We start from the raw sequence: 24,884 nt of genomic DNA on the forward strand, positions 1-24,884 counted from the left end.
AGATAAGCATTTAAGGGTCAGAGCACTCTAATCAGAGATATAAGTATACAATTGAAACCCCTAAACAATCCCCTGTTTTCTGAATAACAAATAAGGAAAATCAGAAAGTCGTTTCAAAAGAATGTGATCAGATTCTTTTCTTCTTAAATAAGTAGTAATTTTTAAAAGTGAATGGTTGAGTTAACTAAACTCACAGCTCCATTGCAGTATCACTGTCACCAATTTGCCCCAAATATAAAAATAAAAATAATTAAAATAGCAACAAAGAAAGAAGTATACCAAAATATGTGGCCCATAGAGTGAAAATGGAGAGGCGACTGCCGAGTCACGGAACGGGAGAGTTCCGGAAGATGAAAGGTCTCGAAGTAAAGCTTGGAGTGGGATGGGGTGAAGAGATGCAGCAAAATAAAGGAAAATAGGAAAGCTAAAAAGGAAATTAGTGAGTGTAATCAGTAATATTCAAAATGGAGTAATTTTTTTTTCCCTCCACCAAAAATGCAGTAACTTTATTCTGTTAAACTTTCGTCTAATACTAACTGTGTCGTTAGGGGGAAAAGTCGTGTTTTTTCCCCCTTAAATATAATAAGGGAAAATATTATATTTGAACCATAGTGTAATTTTAAATATAATAAAAATATTAAGGGGTAAATTTGAACCATTTTTCTTAAAATATTTGGACATGTGGAGTCTATTCATTTCATATTAGAGCTCCGTTAATAACAAGGAGAAATATGCAGACACAATCAGATGCAGAGTCAGGATTTAAAGCCTATGGATTCAGAATTATAATCTTTTTAAATTACTGGGTTCTAAATTAAAAATTTATATATATTCAATAATTTTTTTAAGATAAATATAAGATTTGAACAAAAGTTACTGGGTTCGGCCAAACCAGCATCTTCCACTTTGGCTCTGCCCCTGGACACTATGATAACGATAAAATATAAATTGATCAAAAGTTTAAAGGAAGCAGAATTTACATGATCAAATTTTGGAACTTTTTTCCAAAAGAAATAAAGGTACATAAAACAAAATAAAAAGGACCAGCTTGTTATAAATATATTATATTATGGATGTTCATTTAGTATTACGTTGTAAATAAGCTTCACGAAAAAGCTTATCCATATGGGACTCCGTCGTAAATATATTTATCTATTTAGTATTCTTTTGGAAATAAGTCTCGTGAAAAAGCTTATCCATTCGGTACTCCATTATGGATAAATATTACCTCCGGTTGAAGATTATCTATATCTGGTACAATAACAGCTTACTTGTTATAGTAGCTTGCAGTAGCAGCTTACACATCAGCTTCATTTTTTCTATAAATAGAGGAGATTTCAGTTCATTATGTACATCAGTTTGAAGTTGAATAATATATCAATTTTTCTCTATACTTGTCTTTACTTTACAGTCTTTACTTTATAATACGTTATCAGCACAAGACTTTGCCATCTCGAGCAAATACTTTGAAAGTATCAGAGGTACGAACTTTTTATTACTAAATAATGTCAAATCTTTCTAAACTTGAATTTGTAGCCCTAGATATATCGGGCAAAAGCTACATGTCTTGGGTGCGTAATGTTGAAATCCATCTTGATGCGATGGGTCTGGCAGACACCACAAAGGATAAAAATCAAGTATCAAACCAAGACTGTGCCAAAGCAATGATATTTCTATGCCATCACTTTGATGAAGCCTTGAAAATAGAATATATCACTGTTAAAGATCCAGTCATATTGTGGAATAATTTGAAAGATAAATATGACCACCTGAAGATGGTCGTTCTTCCACAGGCACGTTATGATTGGACTTATCTAAGACTACAAGATTTTAAATCTATCATTGAGTATAATTCTGCTATGTTCAGAATTATTTCCCAATTGAAATTATGTGGTAATAATATTACTGATCATGATATGTTGGAGAAAACTTTTACCACTTTTCATGCCTCAAATATGCTCCTGCAACAGCAATATCGAGAGATGGGATTCAAAAAATATTCTAAACTTATCTCACATCTTTTTATAGCCGAGCAAAATAATGGGCTATTAATAAAAAACCATGAAAGCCGACCTACTGGTTCTTGTCCATTCCCTGAAGTGAATGAGATGAACTTCCACCAAGCTAAGCGTCGAAGAGGTCATGGCCCCAGCCGTGATCATAGCCATGGTCGGGGAAGAAACTCTAATCATGGTAAAAATAATGCACCAATAAATCCTACTCACCACCAGCAGTGGAAAAAGAAGGAACCAAAGCATGAAGCGGTGCAAGCAACAAATGCAGAAAATGCATGCTATAGATGTGGAGAAAAAGGGCACTGATCACGTACTTGTTGTACGCCAAAGTACCTGGTTGAGCTTTATCAAGCTTCCCTAAAGAAGACAGAGAAAAATGCTGAAGCAAATTTTATTTCTAACGATAAAATTTTATTTAGATTTCATGCATTTGGATGTAGAGAAACAAGTCATGTGATCAGTGATGAATCTGTAGAAATGTAAATATATTTTTTTTGTAGTAGATAGTATGGTTATGTAATTGTTGTACATAAATAAAAGTTATGCTTTGATAATGATAATTATTATAATATATTTTATTTATGTCATTTTGAAAAATATGGATAATCCTCAAATTATGTTTGGATCAAAAACCAATCATGAAGATATTTGTGCAATTGATAGTGGAACAACTCATGCCATATTCAAAGATCAGAAATATTTTTTTTGTTTGTATAAGAAAAAAGCAAATGTTTCAATAATTTCTGGTAATATAAGTTTGATTGAAGGCTCCGGAAGAGCCATTATATTTCTGTCTAAGGGAACAAAACTCATTATAGACAATGCATTATTCTCCTCCAAGTCCCGAAGAAACTTGTTGAGTTTTATAGATATCCGTCGAAATGTGTATCATGTTAAGATGATAGATGAAATGAATATGGAATATCTTTGTATTACAAAGAATGTTTCTGGCCAGAAGTGCATTGTAGAAAAGTTACCAACTTTATCTTCTGGCTTATACTATTCAAAGATTAGTACAGTTAAAGCATATTCTATCGCAAACCAGAAGTTTACTGATTCAAATATTTTTGTGCTTTGGCATGGCCGTTTGGGCCATCCTGGATCAATAACGATGAGACGAATTACTGAAAATTTGAGTGGGCATCCATTAAAGAACCTGAAGATTCTTAGAAATGATGAATTTTTTTGTCCACCTTCCAAACTTCAACTTTTTTCAACTTTTACCGAAATGCTTCAAATCACCCTACAGACCTCCAAATCCAAATCCGGACGCACGCCTAAGTCTAAAATCACTATACGAAACTGTTGAAATCATCCAAAACCCATACTGGAGCCGTTTACACAAAAGTCAAATTCCGATCAACTCTTACCGCTTAAGCTTCCAAAACTAGAATCCTTCTTCCGATTTGACACCGAATCATCCGGTAACTGAACTCGACCACGCACGCAAGTCAATATACATAATACGAAGTTGCTCAAGACCTTATGCCACCGAACGAGACTTAAATTCTTAAAACGACCGGCTGAGTTGTTACATATGGGAGGATGCTGAGGCATATACATATTCTTTTTATACCAACACAAATAAACAAAGTGCTTGTATTTGATCAACTTTGTTCGCTTTTAGACACATGCTGGAGAAGTACACCAGAAATGAAAATAACCAAAGTTTGTTTTTTAGAACAAAAGAAGGTACATAGTTATCAATGAAGTTAGAAAACTATTTTTTTGTAATTTAAAGGCCACTCAAATTTACTTAAAGTTTTTGGTAAAGAACCTTAGACTACCTATAAAAATGTTTGTGACTCCATTAGCATGACATCCTATAATAAGCATAGGCTAGAAGACCTTAGGTTTCAATCAATATATTCAAGGTTACAAGTCAATACTACATCAAAGGCGACTTGGTACAACACTTGGAAAGCTATGTCTGAAGTAAGTTTCGATTTAATTTCCGTCGCATGGCTCTGAATTTGTATTTAATTTTCAACAAATTAGACCCAACTTAGAATTAGTTGTATCTCTGACCGACCGTTATAAAGTTTATTTGGGTATATTGGCGTTACATAGACTATGCAGAAGTCTGAAATGTATTTATTTGTATTGGGCTTAACAACCCATATACAATTTCCCTAATATACAATTTTTTCTTTAATTTCTGCTACAAATTGAAACTTCACATGGTATCAAAGCCCGGAATATTGTAGATCTTCATCTCTCGAGTCGATCGATGGTACCCTTGTCCAATTCCGTTCAGGTCTGTTTTCGTCGGGATTCACTCACATTGTTGATTTCTTAATTTCCGGCGAAGATTTGTTGGTTTCATAGTGGTTTTCTTCTGCTTTGTTGAGGTTTCACTCCGATTGTTAGTCTTTTCTCCGATTTCGAGAGAAGGTTCTAAACTAGGGTTTTGTGAGTCTACCTGGTCCGGTGTATTGTTCTTGTTGGTGGCGTCGTGTATTTGTTTTCAAGGCCGTTCTTCTCCGGTTGCGAAGAAGGCTGGTAAATGCATTTTATTTTCTATACTGCTTCTGCTAGTACTTTGCATGTGTAGAGTTTAATGAGTATACTCTACCGGTTAGTGAGCATGGTTGATTGAAGTTAAATTCTGTGGTATATTTTGCTGATTTCTGTGGTATATTCTGCTGGTGTTGCTCCGTCTAGTTTCAAACATGACTAATAGGTCTAGTAGTACTATTGTTGATTATGAATTTACACCACGTGCTTCTAGTCCATTATTCCTTCATTGATCTGATATACCTGGGATGTCCTTAGTTGCTGTTCCCTTTTCTGGTTGTGGCTTTGGTGGGTGGAGAAGGAGCATTATTGTATCCTTGTCGGCTAGGAATAAAATTGCTTTCATTGATGGTAGTTTTTCCAAGCAAACTACTGGTTCCCCTGAGTCTAAACAGTGGGACAGGTATAACAACATGGCTATATCCTGGCTAACCATCTCACTCACACCTGAGATTGCTGAGAGCGTGCAATATTCTGACACTGCTGAAAGCATCTGGAAACAGTTGAACAATAGGTATGGAACTATTAATGGAACAAAATAATTTGAAATAAAAACGAATTGGCTTCCACATGTCAGGGACCTCTTGATATAGCTTGTTATTTCAACAAGTTAAAGAAATTGTGGGATGAATTGGGGACTATGGGTTTAAATCATGCAAATATATGCATTTGTGCTGCAAAGGATGATTTGTTGAGGGAAGATGGAGAAAATAAAGTTCACCAATTTTTAATGGGCCTGAATGAAACTTATATAACTGTTAGAAGCAACATTCTCATGATGAATCCACTCCCTTCACTTGATAATATGTATAACATTCTTTTGCAAGATGAAAAGCAGAGACAAGTGACTCCTAATAATCATTTTACACCTGACTTAGCATCTTTCAATGAAAATACAACTACTCCTACTAGGTTTCCTCCTCATTTTCAGTTCCAAAGGCAGTACACTCAAAAAGTCAATTTTGACTCACCTAATCAGAGGCCGATTTCTAATCAGAACAAAGACTTATTATGCAAGTACTGCAAAAAGAGTGGTCATACAATTGATAAGTATTATAAATTGATTGGATTTCCCCAAGGTTTCAAGTTTACCAAGGGTAAAAGGTTTGGGACTGCTGCAAATGCTGAGTCTTTCACTTCTGAAAACTCTAATTCTCCTGCAACATTTAGTTCCAATGGTCCAGTTTTTGCCATACCCGGTCTTACCATAGAGCAGTATTCCCAACTCTTGACTTTGCTGCAATAATCCAGTCTTGTTGATTCCAATCCTCAACCCAACTTTGTGGAGTCTACTAACTTTCCTGGTAGTAATCCCTCTTTGCCCGAGTTTAATGGTGTTGCTGCTTATTCTGTTTGCATGTTAACTATTGTAGCTAGAAGTTTTTGGATAGTAGATTATGGAGCAATAATTACATGACCTCTTCTAAAGAACTTCCTTTTGACATTATTCCACTTTCTGGTCCTTACTTAGTCACTTTACCTAATGGATACAAAGTAAAAGTCACATGCACAGGGTCACTCACTCTGAATCCTTCGTTTGTCTTTCACCAAGTGCTTTACATACCTACTTTCAAGTACAATCTCATCTCTGTGCATAGGCTGATTCAACAGTTTCATAGTATAGTCGTTTTTACTTCTTGTTCCTGCTTGATACAGGACCTTTTCAGGAAGAAGCTTCTAGTTCTTGGTAGACTGCACCAAGGACTATACAAACTTCATCACCTTCCCATTTCATCCCCTACTGGTTCTGTTTTGAATAATGTTGTGCAGAATGTATCTAGCTATACTTTGAATAATGATTTGCAGACTCTGTATCCTTCATCTTTGAATACTTCTGTATGTAGTCTAAATGAAAGTGTGGTTCCATCTGTTCCTTCTATTCATTCTGTACAATATATGAATAATCTAGATATGATTTGGCATAATAGAATGGGATATCTTCCTTTTGCAAAATTGAAATATATACCTCCTGTTTCTTCTAATTTATCTACTAAACAGTCTTTTATTTGTTCTATTTGTCCTTTGTCCAGACAAGCTAGATTGCCTTTTCCTAATAGTACATCCAGCTTTACTTCTCTATGTCAACTTATTCATATTGATACATGGGGGCCTTACCATACCCAAACTTGTTTTGGTGCTAAATAATTTTTGACAATTGTAGATAACTTTAGTAGGGAAACTTGGACACATTTAATGAGTTCCAAGAGCAATGCCTTTACTTTACTTAAAGCCTTTATTGCCATGGTCAAAATATAATTTAATCTTTCTGTACAAACAATCAGAAGTGATAATGCCTTGGAGCTTAGTTCTTCAAACTTAGCTTGCCAATTCTTTTCTGACAATGGGATCCTGTATCAAACTACATGCTCTTATACACCACAACAGAATGGGGTTATTGAAAGAAAACATAGACACTTGTTGGAAATATCAAGAGCTTTATGTTCCAATCCAAACTTCCAACAAAATTTTGGGGGGACTGTGTTTTAACAGCCACTTATCTTATAAATAGATTTTCTTCCTCTGTTTTATCTAACAAATCCCCATTTAAAATTCTTTATGGCAAAACACCCTCTTATAGTCATTTAAAAACTTTTGGTTGTCTTTGTTATGCAAGTGTGCCCAAGTATCATAGGGATAAATTTCAACCTAGGGCTGTCCCTTGTATCTTTATTGGTTATCCTTTTGGCAAAAAGAGGTACAAGCTTTACAACCTTAAAAACAAGTCTATTTTTGTCTCCAGAGATGTCCTCTTCCATGAGTCTATTTTTCCCCTCAATCTAAATTCTCCTTCCTTTTCCTCTCCTTCCTCTCTTTTTCCTCCTAGTTTCCCTCCTTATTTTGATGAATCTACCTTTAATTTTCCCTCTCCTCCTCCTCCTTCTTTTTCCCTTCCACTTATATCTGCTACTTCTTCTCCTACTTCTATTTCACCTGCTTCTGCACCAGCTACTCTTTCCCATCTACCTGCAGTCATAAAGTCTACTAGAAGTCATCACCTCCTTTATCATCTTCAAAACTATGTAGTTCAACTTCCCCCTTCTATTTCATGCTCCTCTACTACCTCGACTTCTGCTGCTCAACCTGCAGCAGTTGAGCCTCACTCTTATGCTCAGACTGCTACTAATCCAGCTTGGCAGGAAGCTATGAGGAAAGAGTTTGAAGCATTGGAAGCTAATGGGACTTCAGATATTTTGGAACTACCCAAAGGTAAAAAACTAATTGGCTGTAAATTGGTGTACAAAATCAAATATAAAGCTGATGGTAGTTGGAAAGATACAAAGCTAGACTAGTTGTAAGGGGAGATACACAAATAGAGGGTATTAACTTTCATGAAACCTTTTCTCCTGTAGTCAAAATGTGTACTATATTAGATATCTTATAGATTGTGCAGTTAAACAGAAATGGTCCTTATTCCAATTGTATGTCAATAATGCCTTTTTGCATGGTGATTTGGATGAAGAAGTGTACATGAAACTTCCCCAAGGGGTGTCTGTTGCTTATGAGTCTCCTGTTCATACTTTGGTGTGTAAGTTGAATAAGTCTTTGTATGGTTTGCGACAGGCTTCTCGCCAGTGGTTTGCTAAATTATCTTATGCCCTTTGCTCTAGAGGTTATAGCCATTCTTTAAATGATTACTCCCTGTTTATGAAGAAATCACCTCAGTCTATTGTGTTTCTCGCTGTATATGTAGATGCTATCATTCTAACAGGGGATGATATGCTTGAAATTGCTGCCTTGAAAAGTTTTCTGGATGACCAATTTCGAATAAAGGATCCCGGGCTTCTCCATTAATTCTTGGGTATTCAGATTCATTATCATTTTTCTGGTGTTCTGTTGCATCAACAAAAGTTCATTACTGATTTACTTGCTAATTTTGACTGTTCTGCTGTGTCTTCTGTTGTATCCCCATTGGATTTGAATGTTAAGTTGCACTCTGATGTTAGTGACCCTCTGCCCAGACCTGATACATATCGCAACCTAATAGGGAAACTTAACTTTCTTACCCACACTTGCCCTAACATTTGGTTTGATGTCCAACACCTTAGTCATTTTCTCCAAACACCTAGAGTCCCTCACATGGCTGATGCTTTACATGTCTTACGATTCTTAAAGGGGACTTCTGATGTTGGTCTCTTTCTTAATACTTTTGCTTATTGTTCTTTGGTTGGTTATTGTGATAGTGATTGGGCTGCATGCCCTGATTCTCGCCGCTCTGTTAGTGATTTTTGTGTGTTCTTGGGTAGTAGTCTTATTAATTGGAAGTCCAAGAAACAATAGGTGGTCTCTTTATCCTCTGTTGAGGCTGAATATAGGGCCATGAGCAAAGTTGTTGCTGAGTTGTCTTGGTTGGTCCATTTGTCATCTGACCTGGGCTTGCAAGCCTCTACTCCTCTCCCTGTTTTCTGCGACAATCAAGCTGCCATTCACATAGCCAAGAACCCTGTTTTTCACGAGCGCACCAAGCATATAGAGGTTGATTGTCATTTTATCCGGACCAAGTTGGCTGATGGTTTGATCTCTTTACATCATGTTTCTATTACTTCCCAGTTGGCTGACATTTTTACCAAGTGCTTGACAGGTGGGGTTCATCCTGTGGCTGCCAAGTTGGGTGTGTGCCCACCCTCCAACTTGAGGGGAGGGGGGTATTGGCGTTACATAGACTATGCAGAAGTCTGAAATATATTTATTTGTATTGGGCTTAGCAGCCCACATTCATTTTTCTTATTCACATGTAATTCGCCGAGTCGGCCCACAGAATTAGCATTAGTTCTTTACACTTTTACCCTTGTATATAAATATAGACTTTAGAACCTTCAGTAGTAAAGAGAGTTCATTTTTACACAGATGAATAAAACTTCAGCGGTTCATTCCTCTTCGACCTCTCATTTCTCAAGCCTTAATATACAATTTCTTCTTTAATTTCTGCTACAAATTGAAACTTCACAGGGTATCAAAATTTCCCTTCATTTCTAAACTTGTGCTTGGGGGTTGGGACTAAGACCAGCTAGTAAAATTGTATAGAGACACTAGCTGAAAACTATCTCCAAACTCCCCAATTACCATTTATTTGTCAAAGCTAAAAAGTTGATCTGAGAAATCTCTTTTCTGCTTGCATGCCCAATGACTATCGGACCAAGCAATGTCATTGTCATATTTCAATGGAGTATGGAGCATATACGGGCCACGATGAGATCTTTTGTAGCCAGTAAATGACTACTTGCATCGTCGAAAGTTCTGCTAATTGACAACTTAAGCACCCAAAAAAACGGAAAGAAGGGAGAGAGTGAGAGAGGAGCAAGAGAGTCTGGCGGACCCAACTGCATTTAATCTATAATTACTTTCTAAGATTGGGTGCTTAGTCAATATCTTTAAATGTTATTACTAGTAAATATAATGTTTGGGTAAAAAAAGAGGGTGCTAAAGAATCCAGCAGCTTCAATGTAGGTCCGCAGTGATTAATTTGTTAACCAGAAGTATTAGTAAGTAGCCACTTCATAATGGAAAGAAAAAGAAACACAACGCATAAGCAAACGCTTGAAGAAGGGCCGAACCCGAGTGTGAACAATTGCTGCAAGTTGTATGAGACTTTGTGAGGAACCTCTCAGGTCTTGGTGGGCTGGTCATAGCCTTCAGTCTTGTTTCTCCAAAATGGTCCCTACTATTCAAATATTGGAAGTAAACTTCAGGACTGGAATATGTGATAAGGACTCGAAACAAAACAAGTATAGTGTTGTGTCCCAAAGGTTGTGAAGTAAAACGTACAATTTCAAGACTCTGAAACAACACCTTAAGTCAAAATATCATAGGCGATATATAGGCGACCAAATTAAAGGGGCTTAGGCATCGTCAATGGAAGCTAGTTTCCTCCTACTTTTTCTATTGTTTTTCTGCTCTACTATACACAAGATTTCTACCACAACAGATTTAATCACTACAAATCACTCCATTGTAGATGGTGAAACTGTTGTTTCATCTGGTGGAACCTTTGAAATGGGATTTTTCAGCCCCAATGGTTCCTCAAAGCGATATATTGGGATATGGTACAAGCAAATTCTTCCTCATGTGCAGACAGTTGTATGGGTTGCCAACAGAGAGAAACCACTCATGAACACATCTTTAGTTGTTTTGAAGGTGACCAAGCCAGGAATACTAGCTCTTATCAATGACAAGAATGAAATTATATGGTCTACTAGCACCACACGATCAGTCCAAAATCCAGTTGCATTACTTTTGGATTATGGTAATCTTGTTGTGAAAGATGCAAATGATGGCAACCCAGAAGATTTCCTCTGGCAGAGCTTTAATGACCCAACTGATACATTCTTGCCAGATATGAAGCTTGGCAAGAATTTTAAAACTGGCCATGAGTTTTACATTTCAGCATGGAAGAACAATAATGATCCAACTCCAGGGGAATTCAGTCTTCACATTGATCCCACTGGATATCCACAGGGCCTTATCAGACGTGGCACAAATGTATCAGCTCGGGCAGGACCATGGAATGGTTTATGGTGGAGTGGGGCACCCACACTGCTACTAATACAAAGTAGCATATGTACATTTCAATTTGGGTGGATCGGACCAAGAGTTGGCATCTTTACCTCAATGTACCTCTGGATACTTGTGATACATATAGCTTATTTGGTGCCTATGGGAGCTTTGACATAGATAGTTCCCCCGTTTGTGGATGTTTGGATAAGTTTATAGCTAAATATCCGCTACAATGGGAAAAGAGAGATTGGTCAGAAGGGTGTGTTCGGAGGAAACCATTCGATTGCAACAAGGAACATATATTTCTAAAATATTCTGGAATCAAGTTGCCGGATACTAAGTACTCTCTGTATGATAAGACCATGACACTCGAAGGTTGTAGGCAAGTATGCTCCAGGAACTGCTCTTGCACAGCTTATTCAAGTCTAGATATAATCAATGTGGAGAAAGGTTGCTTGTTTTGGTTTGGGGAGTTAATAGACATCAGAAAGCTGTCTGGAAGAGGGCAAGACATTTACATCAGGATGGATTCTTCAGAGCTAGGTAAGAACTTATGTTTAAGAGATTTCCTATGATGTGTCTTCTAACCTTAGCTTTTCAACACATGGAGATGGTGTTATGCAAAATTAGTGGCCTATTTCGATTTGTAGTGGCTGATAGAAAAAATTGGTTATAGTATCTGAGGCAGGTTCAAATAGAAAGAAGGAGATACTCATTATTGATGGCAATTATTCTACTAGGCCTGATTTTGTTCTTGTACTTATGGAAAAAGAAGAAACTAAAACCTGAAGAAGATTTTGAGAAACTGTTCCAATTGTCGACAATAACAAGAGCCACAAATAACTTTTTCGTTAACAACAAGATTGGAGAGGTCGAATTTGGACCTGTTTACAAGGTACACACTGCAAATTTGTAGAAACCAGTTTATGCTCAAGATTCTTGTCTTTGTGAAATATATGTTCTCTTGATATACTTTTGCCATTTGTAGGGAGCTCTTGAAGAAGGACATGAAATAGATGTGAAGAGACTCTCAAAGTCTTCCAAGCAAGGAATTGATGAATTCAAGAACGAAGTTACCTATGTTGCCAATCTTCAGCATCGCAGTCTTGTCAGACTTCTGGGTTTATGCATTCAAGGGGAAGAAAAGATATTGATTTATGAATACATGCCTAACAAAAGCTTGGATTATTACATATTTGGTTTGGATTTCTCACCTACTACACAAGCTTAATTTAATAACAATGCTTTATTCTATTAGTCAACACATGTACATTAAGACAGGCAGAAACATGTTCACAGAAACAACTAATCAGAAAGCTTTTTTGTAGATCAAACAAAGAGCAAATTACTTGATTGGCCAAAGCGTTTTGACATCATAAACGGAATTGCTCGTGGCTTAGTGTATCTCCATCAAGATTCTCGACTACGGATTATCCACAGAGATCTTAAAGCAAGCAATGTTTTGCTAGATACAGAAATGAACCCAAAGATATCAGACTTTGGTATGGCTAGAAGCGTTGCAGGGAATGAGATGGGAGCAAACACAAGCCATGTGGTTGCGACACAGTAAGAATCTCTAATTTCATACAAAGTACTTTCATATGACATCACATTTCTTTAGCATACATATTGTTTTTGGCACAGTGGCTACATGTCCCCTGAATATGCAGTAGATGGGATCTTCTCGGTAAAATCAGATGTATTTAGCTTTGGCGTCTTGGTGTTAGAGATTGTGAGCTGCAAGAGAAATAGAGGATTTTTTCATCCAGATCACAACCTTAACCTTCTCGGTCATGTAGGCACTCTATACATAGTCTCTATTATACATATATGGAATTTGTCATGATCCATGATCTAAATTCAAACAGGCATGGAAGCTTTACAAAGAAGATAGGTCCTTGGAATTAATTGATGAGCAGCTAGCTGATTCTTGCCATATATCTCAAGTTTTAAGGTCAATCCAAGTGGGTCTGTTATGCGTGCAACAATGTCCAGAAGTTAGACCAAACATGTCTTCTGTAGTTATGATGTTGGGTAATGAGATTGTACTGTCAGAAGCTAAAGAACCAGGATTTTTCACAGAAAGAAAGGTACCTGGTCCAGAAAACTCAGGACCGCAGGCAGGAAATTCAAATAATGAAGTCACGATCACATCATTAGATCCTCGATAGAGTATGAACAAGATAACTATTTTGACTTAGAACTTTGATTCTTGAGAAATACTGTAGTATCTAAAACAAAAGATCAAACTGAATATTTCCTTGAAGGCGTTCTACTTATGGATGAAATATTTTTCTATTTCTATTGTTCTTTGATACAAAGATCAAATTGAATTTGTTTCTTATAACACAAAACTTCTAAAGATGTAAATTTGATCAAACTTAATATATGTTTCTTATAAAATAAAACTTCTAAAGATGTAAATTTATTTTCCAAAACTATTAGCTGTAACAAGTTTTATGTCCTGCGTCAACCCACAGATGGACCGGTCTGTAGGTGTGAAACCATGGTAGGGGAAGTTGTTAAAAGGGGGACGGGCTAGACCTAAAATCACATGGAATGAGGTTGTACCGAAATACCTACAAATCCTTGGAACTAATACCGACTTAGCTAAAGATAGGACTCAATGGAAGAGAAAATCTATTTAGTTTTAGACTTGGTAGAAAATTTCTATTATTATTTCACAATTTCTATTTCAATATATCTATATCTATATCTATATTATTATAAAAGCATGAATACAATGTCGGTTACGAAACGAAGCCTATCGCCATGCCGACCATCAAATACGAGATTGGGCCCCTTCTCAAAGATTTGATGGAATGGCCCACCCCACCCAAGAGCGCTTATGTCATAGGGGAACTCATGGCTGGAAACAATCCTTATGGGGCCATTCAAGGATGTAAAATATCACAGTGTGATAAAAGAATCAATTGAAAGTCAAGTGCCACACCGGATACGCATTCAGTTACCCATAGAGATGATAAATCTTTGGCCTGTAAATTCAATGAATGAATATTACCTCTCGATGATCTTGAATCGGATCATATACCTCAGCTCCGAGAATAGAAGTGGTTCGTTTTGTTTCTATACGCAATTCAAGATTTCGTTTGTCTTCATGTTGGCGATTTCTGATGTGAATTCGGCTTATAAAAATAACCTTATAATATTAAGCATAATAACTCATAATAAAAGGACATAACCGGAATTCTAGATATTAACCTTATAATCCTATTAGTTTTAGGACATAACACTACACGTTAGAATCCTACATGATTACCTTTAGGAATCCTATTAGTATAATTACTTTCGGGCTGACTAATTCATATAAAATTGAACAAGTAAATATCTTTAGTCTATGTAATCCTATTACTTTCAGGATATACTTCTTAAAATTCCTATTACTAATTCAATTTGAAAACGTACTATAATGTCCTATTACTAATTTAATTTGAGAATGTATTATATTGTCCAAATTCATTTAGAAAAAGGAGAGCATGTATTATTATAAAAGCATAAATATAATAATAATATATCAAAATAGCCCTAAATTATTAAACGAAGAACTCATAGGAACAAGACATAACTGCAATAACCTACCTTTTGGATTACAATACCTTCTATGCTAATTTTTAATATTTAAGATTTTAAAATTAATAAAATTTTGTTTATAAAATTCTTATTAAAAATATGTAGGAAGGTTTAATAAAATCAATTTCATAAGAATCCTCCGTATTTGCAATACATTATCACTCCATAATGTCCAATACCAAGAAAAAATAAAAGTAATATTAAATGGACTGCATAAAGAGTTGAAATTGAAAAACAAATACCCCCACGATAATATATTTTTATATTATATTTGAACTATTTTTCTACTCAAATAATATTTTAAATCAATTTTTTGCGTAATATTAAAAAGTACCCAATTATGAAACAACAACTAATTATATATTTAAGAATATAAATGTATGAGAAAGAGAAAAAAATGGTTGGTAAGAGTTTATACCACTAATGATTCTACAAACATAAAGATCTAAAAGTGAAATGTCATATCAATCTTTTACTCTTTGAAAATAAAATTTATGGTGGCTAAAATTATAATTAATATTAAATATTCAAAGAGATGAAGTAATATTAAGATCTGAATCAACATAAAATAAATTATTTTTTATGTTAAAACCAAATAATTAAATCTTTTAATTAATTATTTAGAAAGAGAATCCAATTCAATTATTTTTTAAATTCATCATATGAGTAAAATTCTTATTCAAGTTAAAAAAAATAATCTTAGGGTACATAAATTTATTCCATAAAAAGAGAGTTAGAACACAAAGTGAAAAGGTTAGTATATTATTAAGAATCAAAATGCCATAGAAGTGTCTCATGAAGCACAATCAAAGCTAAATCCTAAACAAGAACAAGCTTTCAAGATTATATTTTAAAGAGTCGACTCCGCTATAACGAGATTATTCTTTGTAGATGCCTCCGGCGGAATCGAAACAATATATCTATGTCATGCATTACTTGTAAATATCATATCAAGAGGCATGCCACTGTTAACAATAATAGCAAGTGGTGTACCAACAATAATTTTATTGTGAGGCCACCCACTTTAGATTTGATATACGTCTTCAAACAACTTAAATAACCATCACATATATTTCAAAGCAGAGTAATAGTACTAAATATTTATTGTCAAGTTTATTATTTCATACGTATGTTAGTGTCACCGTTTATATAATAGACTAAGCTAAAATTGATCTTCCATTGTATATAAGTTGATTTTGAAGAAAAATTTGCTCGTCATGCTATTGAAAAACTTAGATATGCCAAATAACTTATGTAATAGCACATAGATGGTATATAGAAGTTTTGACAATAATGTCATACATGCAAAAATTATGATACTGGTCAATGTGATTCTAAGTATATTCTTATCCCTGAATTCAACTTTCGTCAACCGAAACTAAGGAATATCCTTTTAAATTTGTGTGAAAATAATTTTTAGTATGTTTATATTTTACAAATATAATAAATAAAGCACAAGGACAAACATACTAAATATTAGACTATATTTAACCGTAATATATTTTCTTGCACGAACAACTGCATGTTGCACTTTCAAGAGAGATATCAAGATCGACAACAAGAGTTTTAGTTAAGGTAGAGCAACCAAAGCATTAGGAGGAAACTGTAACGACCCGATCGGTCGTTTTGAGTATTACAACCCCGTTCCCCTATTTACTACTCAATTTATGCTTTACAGTTGTTATGTGACTTGCCGGGGGAATTAGTTCGGGTCCGGTGAGGTTTTGGAATGAATTGGAACACTTAGTTCTAAGGTTTAAAGCTTAAGTTGAAATAGTTGATCGGATATTGATTTATGTGTAAACGACCCCGGAATAGAGTTTTGATGATTCCAATAGTTTCGTATGGTAATTATGAACTTAGGAGTGTGTCTGAAAAATTATTTGAAAGCCCGTAGTTAAATTGGGCTTGAAATGACGGAAATAGGAAGTTTAAGTTGGAAGTTTGACCAGGGAGTTAACTTTTTTATATCGGGGTCGGAATCCAGTTCTGAAAATTTTTATAGGTCTGTTATGTCATTTATGACTTGTGTGCAAAATTTGAGGTCAATCGGACTTGATTTGTTAGGTTTCGGCATCGAATATAGAAGTTGGAATTTCTTAGTTTCGTTAAGCTTGAATTGGGGTATAATTCGAGTTTTTAGCATTGTTTGATGTGATTTGAAGACTCGACTAAGTTCATATGATGTTTTAGGACTTGTTGGTATGTTTGGGTGAGGTTCTTGGGGCCTCGGGTGGATTCCAGGTGGTTAACGGACTAGAGTTGGACATGTTGGAATTGTAGAAAATCTAGTGTTTCAGTTGCTAGTTTCCTTCTTCGAGTTCGCGAGGGGAGTTCCGCGTTCGCGAAGGGGAGTTGGTGGCAGGTGAATATTTGTGCTTCACTCTCGCAAAGTGGGAGCCGCATTCGCGAAGGGCTGGGCAGTGGTGCATCGTGAACGCGGGATAACCGTAGCATTTGTTCTACGCGTTCGCGTAGTCGAGGTCGCGTTCGCGAAGAGGTGGGTCAGTCATGCATTGCGTTCGCGGGAGGCTCCTCGCATCTGCATATAAAGCTTGTGGGGAAGTAGCACTTTGTGCTTCGCGAACGCGAGGGAGGTGCCGCATTCGCGAAGGAGGAAAACTAGGCAGAACAAAATTGTGCTTCGCGAACGCGAGGAAGTGGCCGCGTTCACGAAGAAGAAAGGTTTGGACAGAATGTTTAAGATCTGAAAATGGGACTTCCATTTTTGATGATTTGGAGCTCGGGAAGAGGCGATTTTTGAGAGATTTTAAAGAAAAATAATGGGGTAAGTGTTCTTAACTCAATATTGGTCAAATTACCCGAATCCATGGTTGTTTTTAACATTTAATTGGTGAATTAAGTTGGAAAATTTAGAAAATCCTCTTGGTTTAATTCGAAGATTTGGGGGTCGAGTTTATGTCAGAATTTGGTAAAATTCATATGGTTTGACTCGTGGTTGAATGGGCATTCATATTTTGTAACTTTTGTCAGGTTCCGAGACGTGGGTCCCACGAGCGATTTTTGAATGTAGTTTCGGATTTTGTGGGAAAATTAGTATTTTGATTTGGAATTAATTCCTATAATTTTTGTTGACTGATTTGAATTAATTGTGACTAGATTCGAGCCGTTCGGAAGTTAATACGCGCAGAATGGAATTTCTGGAGCATTGTTTAGCTTGCTCGACATTGGATTCGGCTTATTCGAGGTAAGTGACATCTCTAATCTTGGAGCTGAGGGTATGCACCCTGATTATACGTGTTATGTGAATTGTTTGGAGGTGCACATACTAGGTGACAGGCATGTGGGTATGCACCGTAGAAATTGAGACTCGGTTGATTCCGTAGAGTTGTGACTCATGTTAGAAATCATGCTTAGGCAAATGTTGGTATTATTGGGACCCACTGAGGTCATTTTTGTTGTCAAATTATTTGTTTAAATTGTAACTTCATACTCAGTCATATTCATTTATTTCATATCATCTCTCAGTCTCTGTTGCTATTTATTGATTCATCATATCATCATTTTTGGGCCGATTTTCATGACATTGTGAGCCCGAGAGACTGGAGAGATTGATGACTGAGTGAGGCCGAAGGCCTGATGGTGAGAATATTTATGGAATCGGACTGCGCGCCGTAGCATGTTTTATTGATTTATGCCATGATTGTCTTGTTATAGCGCTTGAGCTGAAGTATCCCCTCTGGAGTCTGTACACATCCCAGTGAGCGCAGGTACCTACTGAGTGCGAGTGCCGAGCGATTGGGAGGATTGAGTGACTGTGAGGACTGAGTGATTGGAAGGACTGAGTGACTGGGAGGACTGAGTGAAATGATACTCTGAGAGTACGCATATGGTTTTATCACTAAGTTGCATCGCATTGACATGCACACTTGACATACAGGAATAGAGATATATTTTCCTCATCCTGTACAATATTGCGTCATTCATGACTTCTCCTACATATTGACATGTAGGCATAGAGATGTATTTTTCTCACGCCTTTTAAAAATAAAATATTTTCCTGTTGAATGTTTTGGAAAAAATCACAGTTTTCAAACTTACTCATAAATTTGGTGATTTCGGTAAAGGATTTGGGTTTTTACTGATATATTTGAAAAGCAGGACTATTTTTCTGGAACTGTGAACGAGTTGAGCATTTTATCTCAGAGCTACTTCTTTTATTACTTCTATTGTGTTGTTATGAACTGTTTTTGGCTATTGGTGTTGGACCCTAACCTTTGTTCCAGCTCGTCACTACTTTCAACCTAAGGTTAAGTTTCTTACTTATTGAGTACATGGGGTCGGTTGTACTCATACTACACTTCTGCACCTTGCGTGCAGATATTGGATGTTGATGTTGCTGCGATCGACGGGGGCTGGATTTGAAGATGTACATGTGTTTCGGTCGTAGCTGCCTCTTGTTCATGATAGCCTTAGATTTATAAAAATCTGTTTATATACATTTCGAACAGATGATGTATTTATTTCATACCAACTTTGTAAATTCTAATCTTAGAAGCTCATGATTTGTACTACCAGTCCTTGGAAAGTGTATTAGAGTCAGTTATATATTAATGGAATTGGATAGTTGTTAATTGGTTTACCTGACGGGTTGGGTTAGGTGCCATCACGACTAGGTGGATTTTTGTCACGACCCAAAATCTCACCTGTCGTGATGGCGCTTATCTCAATACTAGGCAAGCCGACAATCTTAATAAAATACCATATTTTTTAAATTTGAAAACATAATATTTAAATTCAGCGAAAGAAATCTCACAAATATAGATATAAACACTCTCAAAACCCGGTGTCACTGAGTACATGAGCATCTAATATAAATACAAATCCTGACTAATAAAACACTGTCTAAAAGTATAGAACAATACAATAACTGAAGAAAAGAGAGTCAAGGTCAGCGGACGCCAGGCAACTACCTTGATAGTCTCCAACTGATAGCACTCTGAGATCTAACAGTCGCCGTGTCCGGAAACACCAGGATCTGCACACGAGGTGCAGAGTGTAGTATGAGTACAACCAACTCAATAAGTAATAAGACTAACCTCTGGGCTGAAAGTAGTGACGAGCTCCGCAGGTACAGTCCAATATAGAAATAGCGGTACACAAATATAAGCATGCTTTCAAGTTCAATAGTTAAACTCAGCACAGGTAAAAATAGATCAATTCTGAACAATATAAGGAATATTACATCTCTGTATCTACATGCCAATGTACATACCGTATGTGATGCACCTTAGTGAAAACTTCGTGTACTCACAATCTAAAAATACTCAATCACTCAGTACTCTATATGGCCAGTATAGCCCTAGGGAAGATCCATCCCTCATATATATATGTACACATCAACTGACAGTCAGTCGCCCAATACTCTATAAGGCCAATCCAGCCCAAGGGAAAATCCATCCCCAAATATCAATGATTCGGATAAGATCCATGTCCAGGAAAAATCCATTCCTCAATATAAATGCTTCGGGCAAGATCCATGCCCAGGGAAAATCTATCCCTCAATATAAATGCTTCAGGCAAGATCCATGCCCAGGGAAGATCCACCCCTCAATATATATATCTATGGTAAGATCCATGCCCAGGGAAGATCCATCCCCCCCTATATATCAACTGCGCTCACTGTGGGGGGTGCAGACTCCGGAGGGGATCCTTCAGCCCAAGTGCTATAATATCCAAACCCAGACATAAATAAATAAACATAAATATCACTCAGAATCTCCAGTCTCTCGGGCTCTCAATGACATGAAAATCAGCCCGACATAATGATATGATGTATCAATAAATGACAACAGAGACTGAGATATGATATGCAAGTGACAGATGTGACTGAGTACAAAATTATATTTTAAACAAATAGTTCAACAGCAATACGATCCATGTGGGTCCCAAAATATATCGGTGTGTAGCCTAAATATGATCTTTAATATAAGTCTCAGCTCAATTTCTCTAACACGTGAAGGATATACGGATAATGACATTTATTTAATTATGCAACTCCACAGAATCAATTAAGTCACAATTCCTATGATGCACGCCTACACGCCCGTCACCTAGCATGTGCGTCATCTCCAAACAATTTATACAACACGTACTTCAGGGATTCATACCCTAAGAACCAAGTTTAGAAGTGTTACTTACCTCAAATCGTGTAATCCTTTACTCCGCTAAGCCTTTGCCTCGTGAATTGGTCTCCGAAAGCCTCGTATCTAGCTACAATTCATTTGATTCAGTCAATACAAATTATTCAAATTAATTCCATATGAAAATACCAATTTTCCAACAAAATCCGAAATTGCACTCAAAAATCGCCCGTGGGGCCTCATGTCTCGGAACCTGAAAAAAGTTACAAAATCCGAAAGCCCATTCAACCACGAGTCTAACCATACCAATTTTACCAAATTCCGACAACGAATCGACCTTCAAATCCTCAATTTAAGGTATAGAAATTTTTTACCGTTTTCAAACCAATTCACTAATTTCATGATAAAAACAACAATAGATTCATGTATTTTAACCAAAATCGAGTTAGGAATTCTTACCCCAATGTTTTCCTTGAAAAACTCTCAAAACATCGCCTCACCCGAGCTTCCTTGGTCCAAAAATGGAAGAATGAGACGCATTTGGACTTTATTTTGCTCCCCAGGGGTTTGTTCTTCGCGTTCGTGACCTACCCCTCGCGTTCGCGATGAACAAATTCCTCAACCGTGATTTCCAAACTCTTCCCAGACAGTCTCTTGTATAATGGTCATAACCATTTGTACACAACTCCAAATAACAAATGGTTGAGCTTTTTAAAAACTAGACACCAAGGACTACCCACAAGTTTTGAATTCGCTGCTGGGGAATTCACACAACAGGGAACGAGGAATTCTCAACAAAAAAAGTTCTCTCTGAACTGAACGTGAAAGTAGTTTTCCATCAGACGACTTTTCCTATAACTCTACTCTCAACTTGGATTATATATCCAAAAAGGTCCACTCTCGGCCATTACACAGGCTGCCTAGCAGAGACGTGGTTATCTGAAGTGGATTATCTCTTTTGTAGTCTATGCCAAAGCTGTTGTGCCCCATTGAATAAGAAGGGGGCAAACACAGCTGCTACATGGACCCCTTCCTTTCTGTTGTTGCCAGCACTTTCCCAGGCCGAGCCGGAATTTTTTATTATAAAGGGTAGGCAAAGCCCGAAGGTAGCTATCCCAATAGGATGGGCGGAACGAGGAGAGGGCCCGACAATCATACCACGACTTTCATTTGTTGTTCATATCCCAATTCCTTATAGATTGCGAGATATAAGTTTCCAAAGTCAGACTGTGCAACAAAGATTTTCTTCTTCGCGAACGCGAAGAACAAAATCCCAAAAGCCAAATTGTAACGACCCGACCGGTCGTTTTGAGAGTTATAGCCTCGATCCCCTATTTACTGCTTTTCCCGTATCTGTTTCAGCTTATGTGACTTGCCGGGAGGTTTTGTTTTGGTTTTTGGGGTGTTTTGGGACACTTAGTCCCTAAACGGAAGCTTGAGTCTTAGGATTTTGACCGTAGTTAGAACTCTACGAAGATGACTCTGTAATGGAGTTTCATCGGTTCCATTAGCTCCGTTGGGTGATTTTGGACTTAGGAGCATGTCCGGAATGTGAATTGGAGGTCTGTAGCTAAATTAGGCTTGAAATGGCGAAAGTCCAATTTTTGGAGATTTTGACCGGAAGTGGACTTTTTGATATCGGGGTCGGATTCCAATTCTGGAAGTTGGAGTAGGTCCATAATGTTGAATATGACTTGTGTGCAAAATTTGGGGTCAATCGAACTTGGTTTGATAGGTTTCGGCATCGGTTGTAGAAATTTAAAGTTTCAAGTTCATTAAGTTTGAATCGGAGGGTGATTCATGTTTTTAGCTTTGGTTGATGTGATTTGAGGGCTCGGCTAAGTTCGTATGGTATTTTAGGATTTGTTGGTATGTTTGGTTGAGGTCCCGGGGGCCTCAGGTGAGTTTCGGATGCTTAACGGATCGATATTTGGACTTGTGTAATTGCTGAAGCTTTTAAGCTTCTGGTGTAATCGCACCTGCAGTGGGGTGGCCGCAGGTATGGACACGCACGTGCAAGAGGCCAAACGCAAAGGCGATATTGGGGAGATGGCTAGGGTTCGCAGGTGCGAGGGAATTTTTGCATCTGCGAGCCCGCAAATGCGCTTAAGGTTCCGCAGATACGGAGAGTGAGCTGGAAGGGGAGACCGCAGAAGCGAACATGGATCCGCAGGTGCGACCCTTTGATCGCAGAAGAGGATGCTAAATTTTTAAGAGGAATCCGCACCTGCGATGGGAATTCTGCCGGTGCGGTGGAACAGGTGCGATTCTTGGCCCGCAGGTGCGAGATCGCTGGGCAGAAAAGAGGAAATTTCGAGGGTTTGGTCTCATTTCCAATTTTAGGACTTTGAGAGCTCGGATTGGGCGTTTATTTGAGGGATTTTTAGAGAAAGATTTTGGGTAACGATTCTTAACTCCTTTATGGTTATATTCCACTAATCTATGATTGATTTCATCATTTAATTTCGGATTTAGGTTGAAATTTTGGGAAAAATGGGAAGAAGTTCTTCAACTAAAAATTTGGGTTTTGATTGAGATTTTGACATCGGATTTGGATAATTTTGGTATGAGTTAACTCATGAGGGAATGTGTGTTCATATTTTGTGACTTTTACCCGATTCCGAGACGTGGGTTCGGGGAGACTTTTTGGGGCGATTTTCTAATTTCTCGCTTTAGCTTTGATTTCATTAATTAGATTAGTTTCTTATAGTTATATTTATGATATGTAATTTATTTTGGCTAGATTTGGGCCATTCGGAGTCAGATATTCGTGGGAAAAGCATTGTTACAGATTGATTTGAGCTTGTTTCGAGGTAAGTGGCTTGCCTAACCTTGTAGGTGGAAAACCCCCTTAGGATTTGGTGTTGTTATGATATGTGAGCGCCGTGTACGCGAGATGACGAGTGCGTACACGGGCTATTTGTGGAAATACCTGATTTTTATTGAGTAATAGCCTGTTTTCATCTTATCTGAGTATATTAGCATGTGTAGTTATCCTTTAAGCCTAGAATAACATGTCTAGGTGTCCTAATTGCCTATTTGAACTCTTTGCAACATGTTTAGTAAGTCCTGTTTCTTTCTTGACTTGTATTTAGCCTAAATTGTAGGTTTTTCTTGCTGTAACTGTCATATTCATTTGTTTGAGGTGTGTATTTATTTTGGGACTATGAGACGGTATCCCGGGAGATTCTCCTATACTTCATATTTACTTTGGGACTATGAGGCGTTTACTCAGGAGATCCCCTTATACTGCATATTTACTTTGGGACTACGAGGCGGTTCCTCGAGAGTTCTCCCTGCACATTTACTTTTGAGACTACGAGGCGGTTCCTCAGGAGTTCTTCCTGCACATTTACTTTTGAGACTACGAGGCGGTTCCTCGGGAGTTCTCTCTGTACATTTACTTTTGAGACTACGAGGCGGTTCCTCGGGAGTTCTCCCTGCATATTTACTTTTGAGACTACGAGGCAGTACCTCGGGAGTTCTCCCTGTATATTTACTTTTGGGACTACGAGGCGGTACCTCGGGAGCGCCCCTGTTGTTTTATCATTGTGCGGTGTTGTTATTGCTTTGTGAATACTTGCTGTTGTCTTCTTCGTTTTTACTTCATGTTTATTATAGCATATGTCTTATTATTATATACCAGTAGGGCCCGGACCTGACCTCGTCACTACTCTACCGAGGTTAGGCTTGGCGCTTACTGGGTACCGTTGTGGTGTACTCATGCTACTCTTCTGTACATGTTTTGTGTGCAGATCCAAGTACTTTTTATCAACCCCGCTACTAGCTGAAAGTGCTTGCTGCTGTACAGAGACTTTAAGATATATTTGCCGCGTCCGTAGACCTCGGAGTCCCCCTCTATTCTCTTCTATGTCATCTACTTTCCGTATTTCTTTATTTAGACTCTGGTGTATAGAGATTCTAGTTTCCTCTATAGCTTGTGACTTATGATGTTCCGAGTTTTGGGAATACCGTGTATTACTAGAGTGTTGGTTATTGTACATGCCGAGTGGCATTGTTATCAGTTATCTATTGCTGTTAGTTGTTAAGTTTTCCTTCCATTTGTTTATTTTTGCATTTTTGTTAGGCTTACCTAGTCGTAGAGACTAGGTGCCGTCACGACATCTTACGGAGGGAGAATTGGGTCGTGACACAAATTCTTTTT

General features: G+C 37.3%; 3 protein-coding genes across 3 annotated transcripts; all 3 read left to right on the top strand.

The window, feature by feature from the left end:
* Positions 1-1,505: 1,505 nt before the first annotated feature.
* On the top strand, positions 1,506-2,321 carry LOC138910361 (uncharacterized). The gene has a single exon (XM_070201595.1). It carries the CDS (start codon positions 1,506-1,508, stop codon positions 2,319-2,321), a length of 816 nt encoding a protein of 271 aa, XP_070057696.1.
* Positions 2,322-8,849: 6,528 nt separating this feature from the next.
* On the top strand, positions 8,850-12,255 carry LOC104084955 (G-type lectin S-receptor-like serine/threonine-protein kinase At4g27290). The gene is made up of 5 exons (XM_033653100.2): positions 8,850-9,141; positions 10,456-11,044; positions 11,170-11,567; positions 11,765-11,919; positions 12,013-12,255. The coding sequence occupies exons 1-5, from the start codon at positions 8,850-8,852 to the stop codon at positions 12,253-12,255; spliced, it is 1,677 nt and encodes a 558-aa protein (XP_033508991.2).
* A 54-nt stretch (positions 12,256-12,309) lies between these two features.
* LOC117272979 (G-type lectin S-receptor-like serine/threonine-protein kinase At4g27290) lies at positions 12,310-13,374 on the top strand. The gene is made up of 3 exons (XM_033653101.2): positions 12,310-12,590; positions 12,669-12,819; positions 12,893-13,374. The coding sequence occupies exons 1-3, from the start codon at positions 12,502-12,504 to the stop codon at positions 13,193-13,195; spliced, it is 543 nt and encodes a 180-aa protein (XP_033508992.2). The 5' UTR covers positions 12,310-12,501; the 3' UTR covers positions 13,196-13,374.
* Positions 13,375-24,884: the final 11,510 nt, after the last annotated feature.

The sequence above is a fragment of the Nicotiana tomentosiformis genome, chromosome 4 (assembly GCF_000390325.3).
Source record: "Nicotiana tomentosiformis chromosome 4, ASM39032v3, whole genome shotgun sequence".
In the NCBI taxonomy this organism is placed as follows: domain Eukaryota; kingdom Viridiplantae; phylum Streptophyta; class Magnoliopsida; order Solanales; family Solanaceae; genus Nicotiana; species Nicotiana tomentosiformis.

What these genes read in the sequence shown, in the direction of transcription:
- LOC138910361 (XM_070201595.1), top strand. Translation starts at nt 1,506, where the DNA reads ATGTCAAATCTTTCTAAACTTGAATTTGTAGCCCTAGATATATCGGGC.
- LOC104084955 (XM_033653100.2), top strand. Translation starts at nt 8,850, where the DNA reads ATGAGCAAAGTTGTTGCTGAGTTGTCTTGGTTGGTCCATTTGTCATCT. An exon ending in GGACCATGGAATGGTTTATG is followed by an intron (nt 11,045 to 11,169) that starts GTGGAGTGGGGC and finishes TGATACATATAG; the next exon opens with CTTATTTGGTGCCTATGGGA. An exon ending in AATTTGGACCTGTTTACAAG is followed by an intron (nt 11,920 to 12,012) that starts GTACACACTGCA and finishes TGCCATTTGTAG; the next exon opens with GGAGCTCTTGAAGAAGGACA.
- LOC117272979 (XM_033653101.2), top strand. Translation starts at nt 12,502, where the DNA reads ATGAACCCAAAGATATCAGACTTTGGTATGGCTAGAAGCGTTGCAGGG. An exon ending in AGCCATGTGGTTGCGACACA is followed by an intron (nt 12,591 to 12,668) that starts GTAAGAATCTCT and finishes TTTTTGGCACAG; the next exon opens with TGGCTACATGTCCCCTGAAT. An exon ending in ACCTTAACCTTCTCGGTCAT is followed by an intron (nt 12,820 to 12,892) that starts GTAGGCACTCTA and finishes AAATTCAAACAG; the next exon opens with GCATGGAAGCTTTACAAAGA.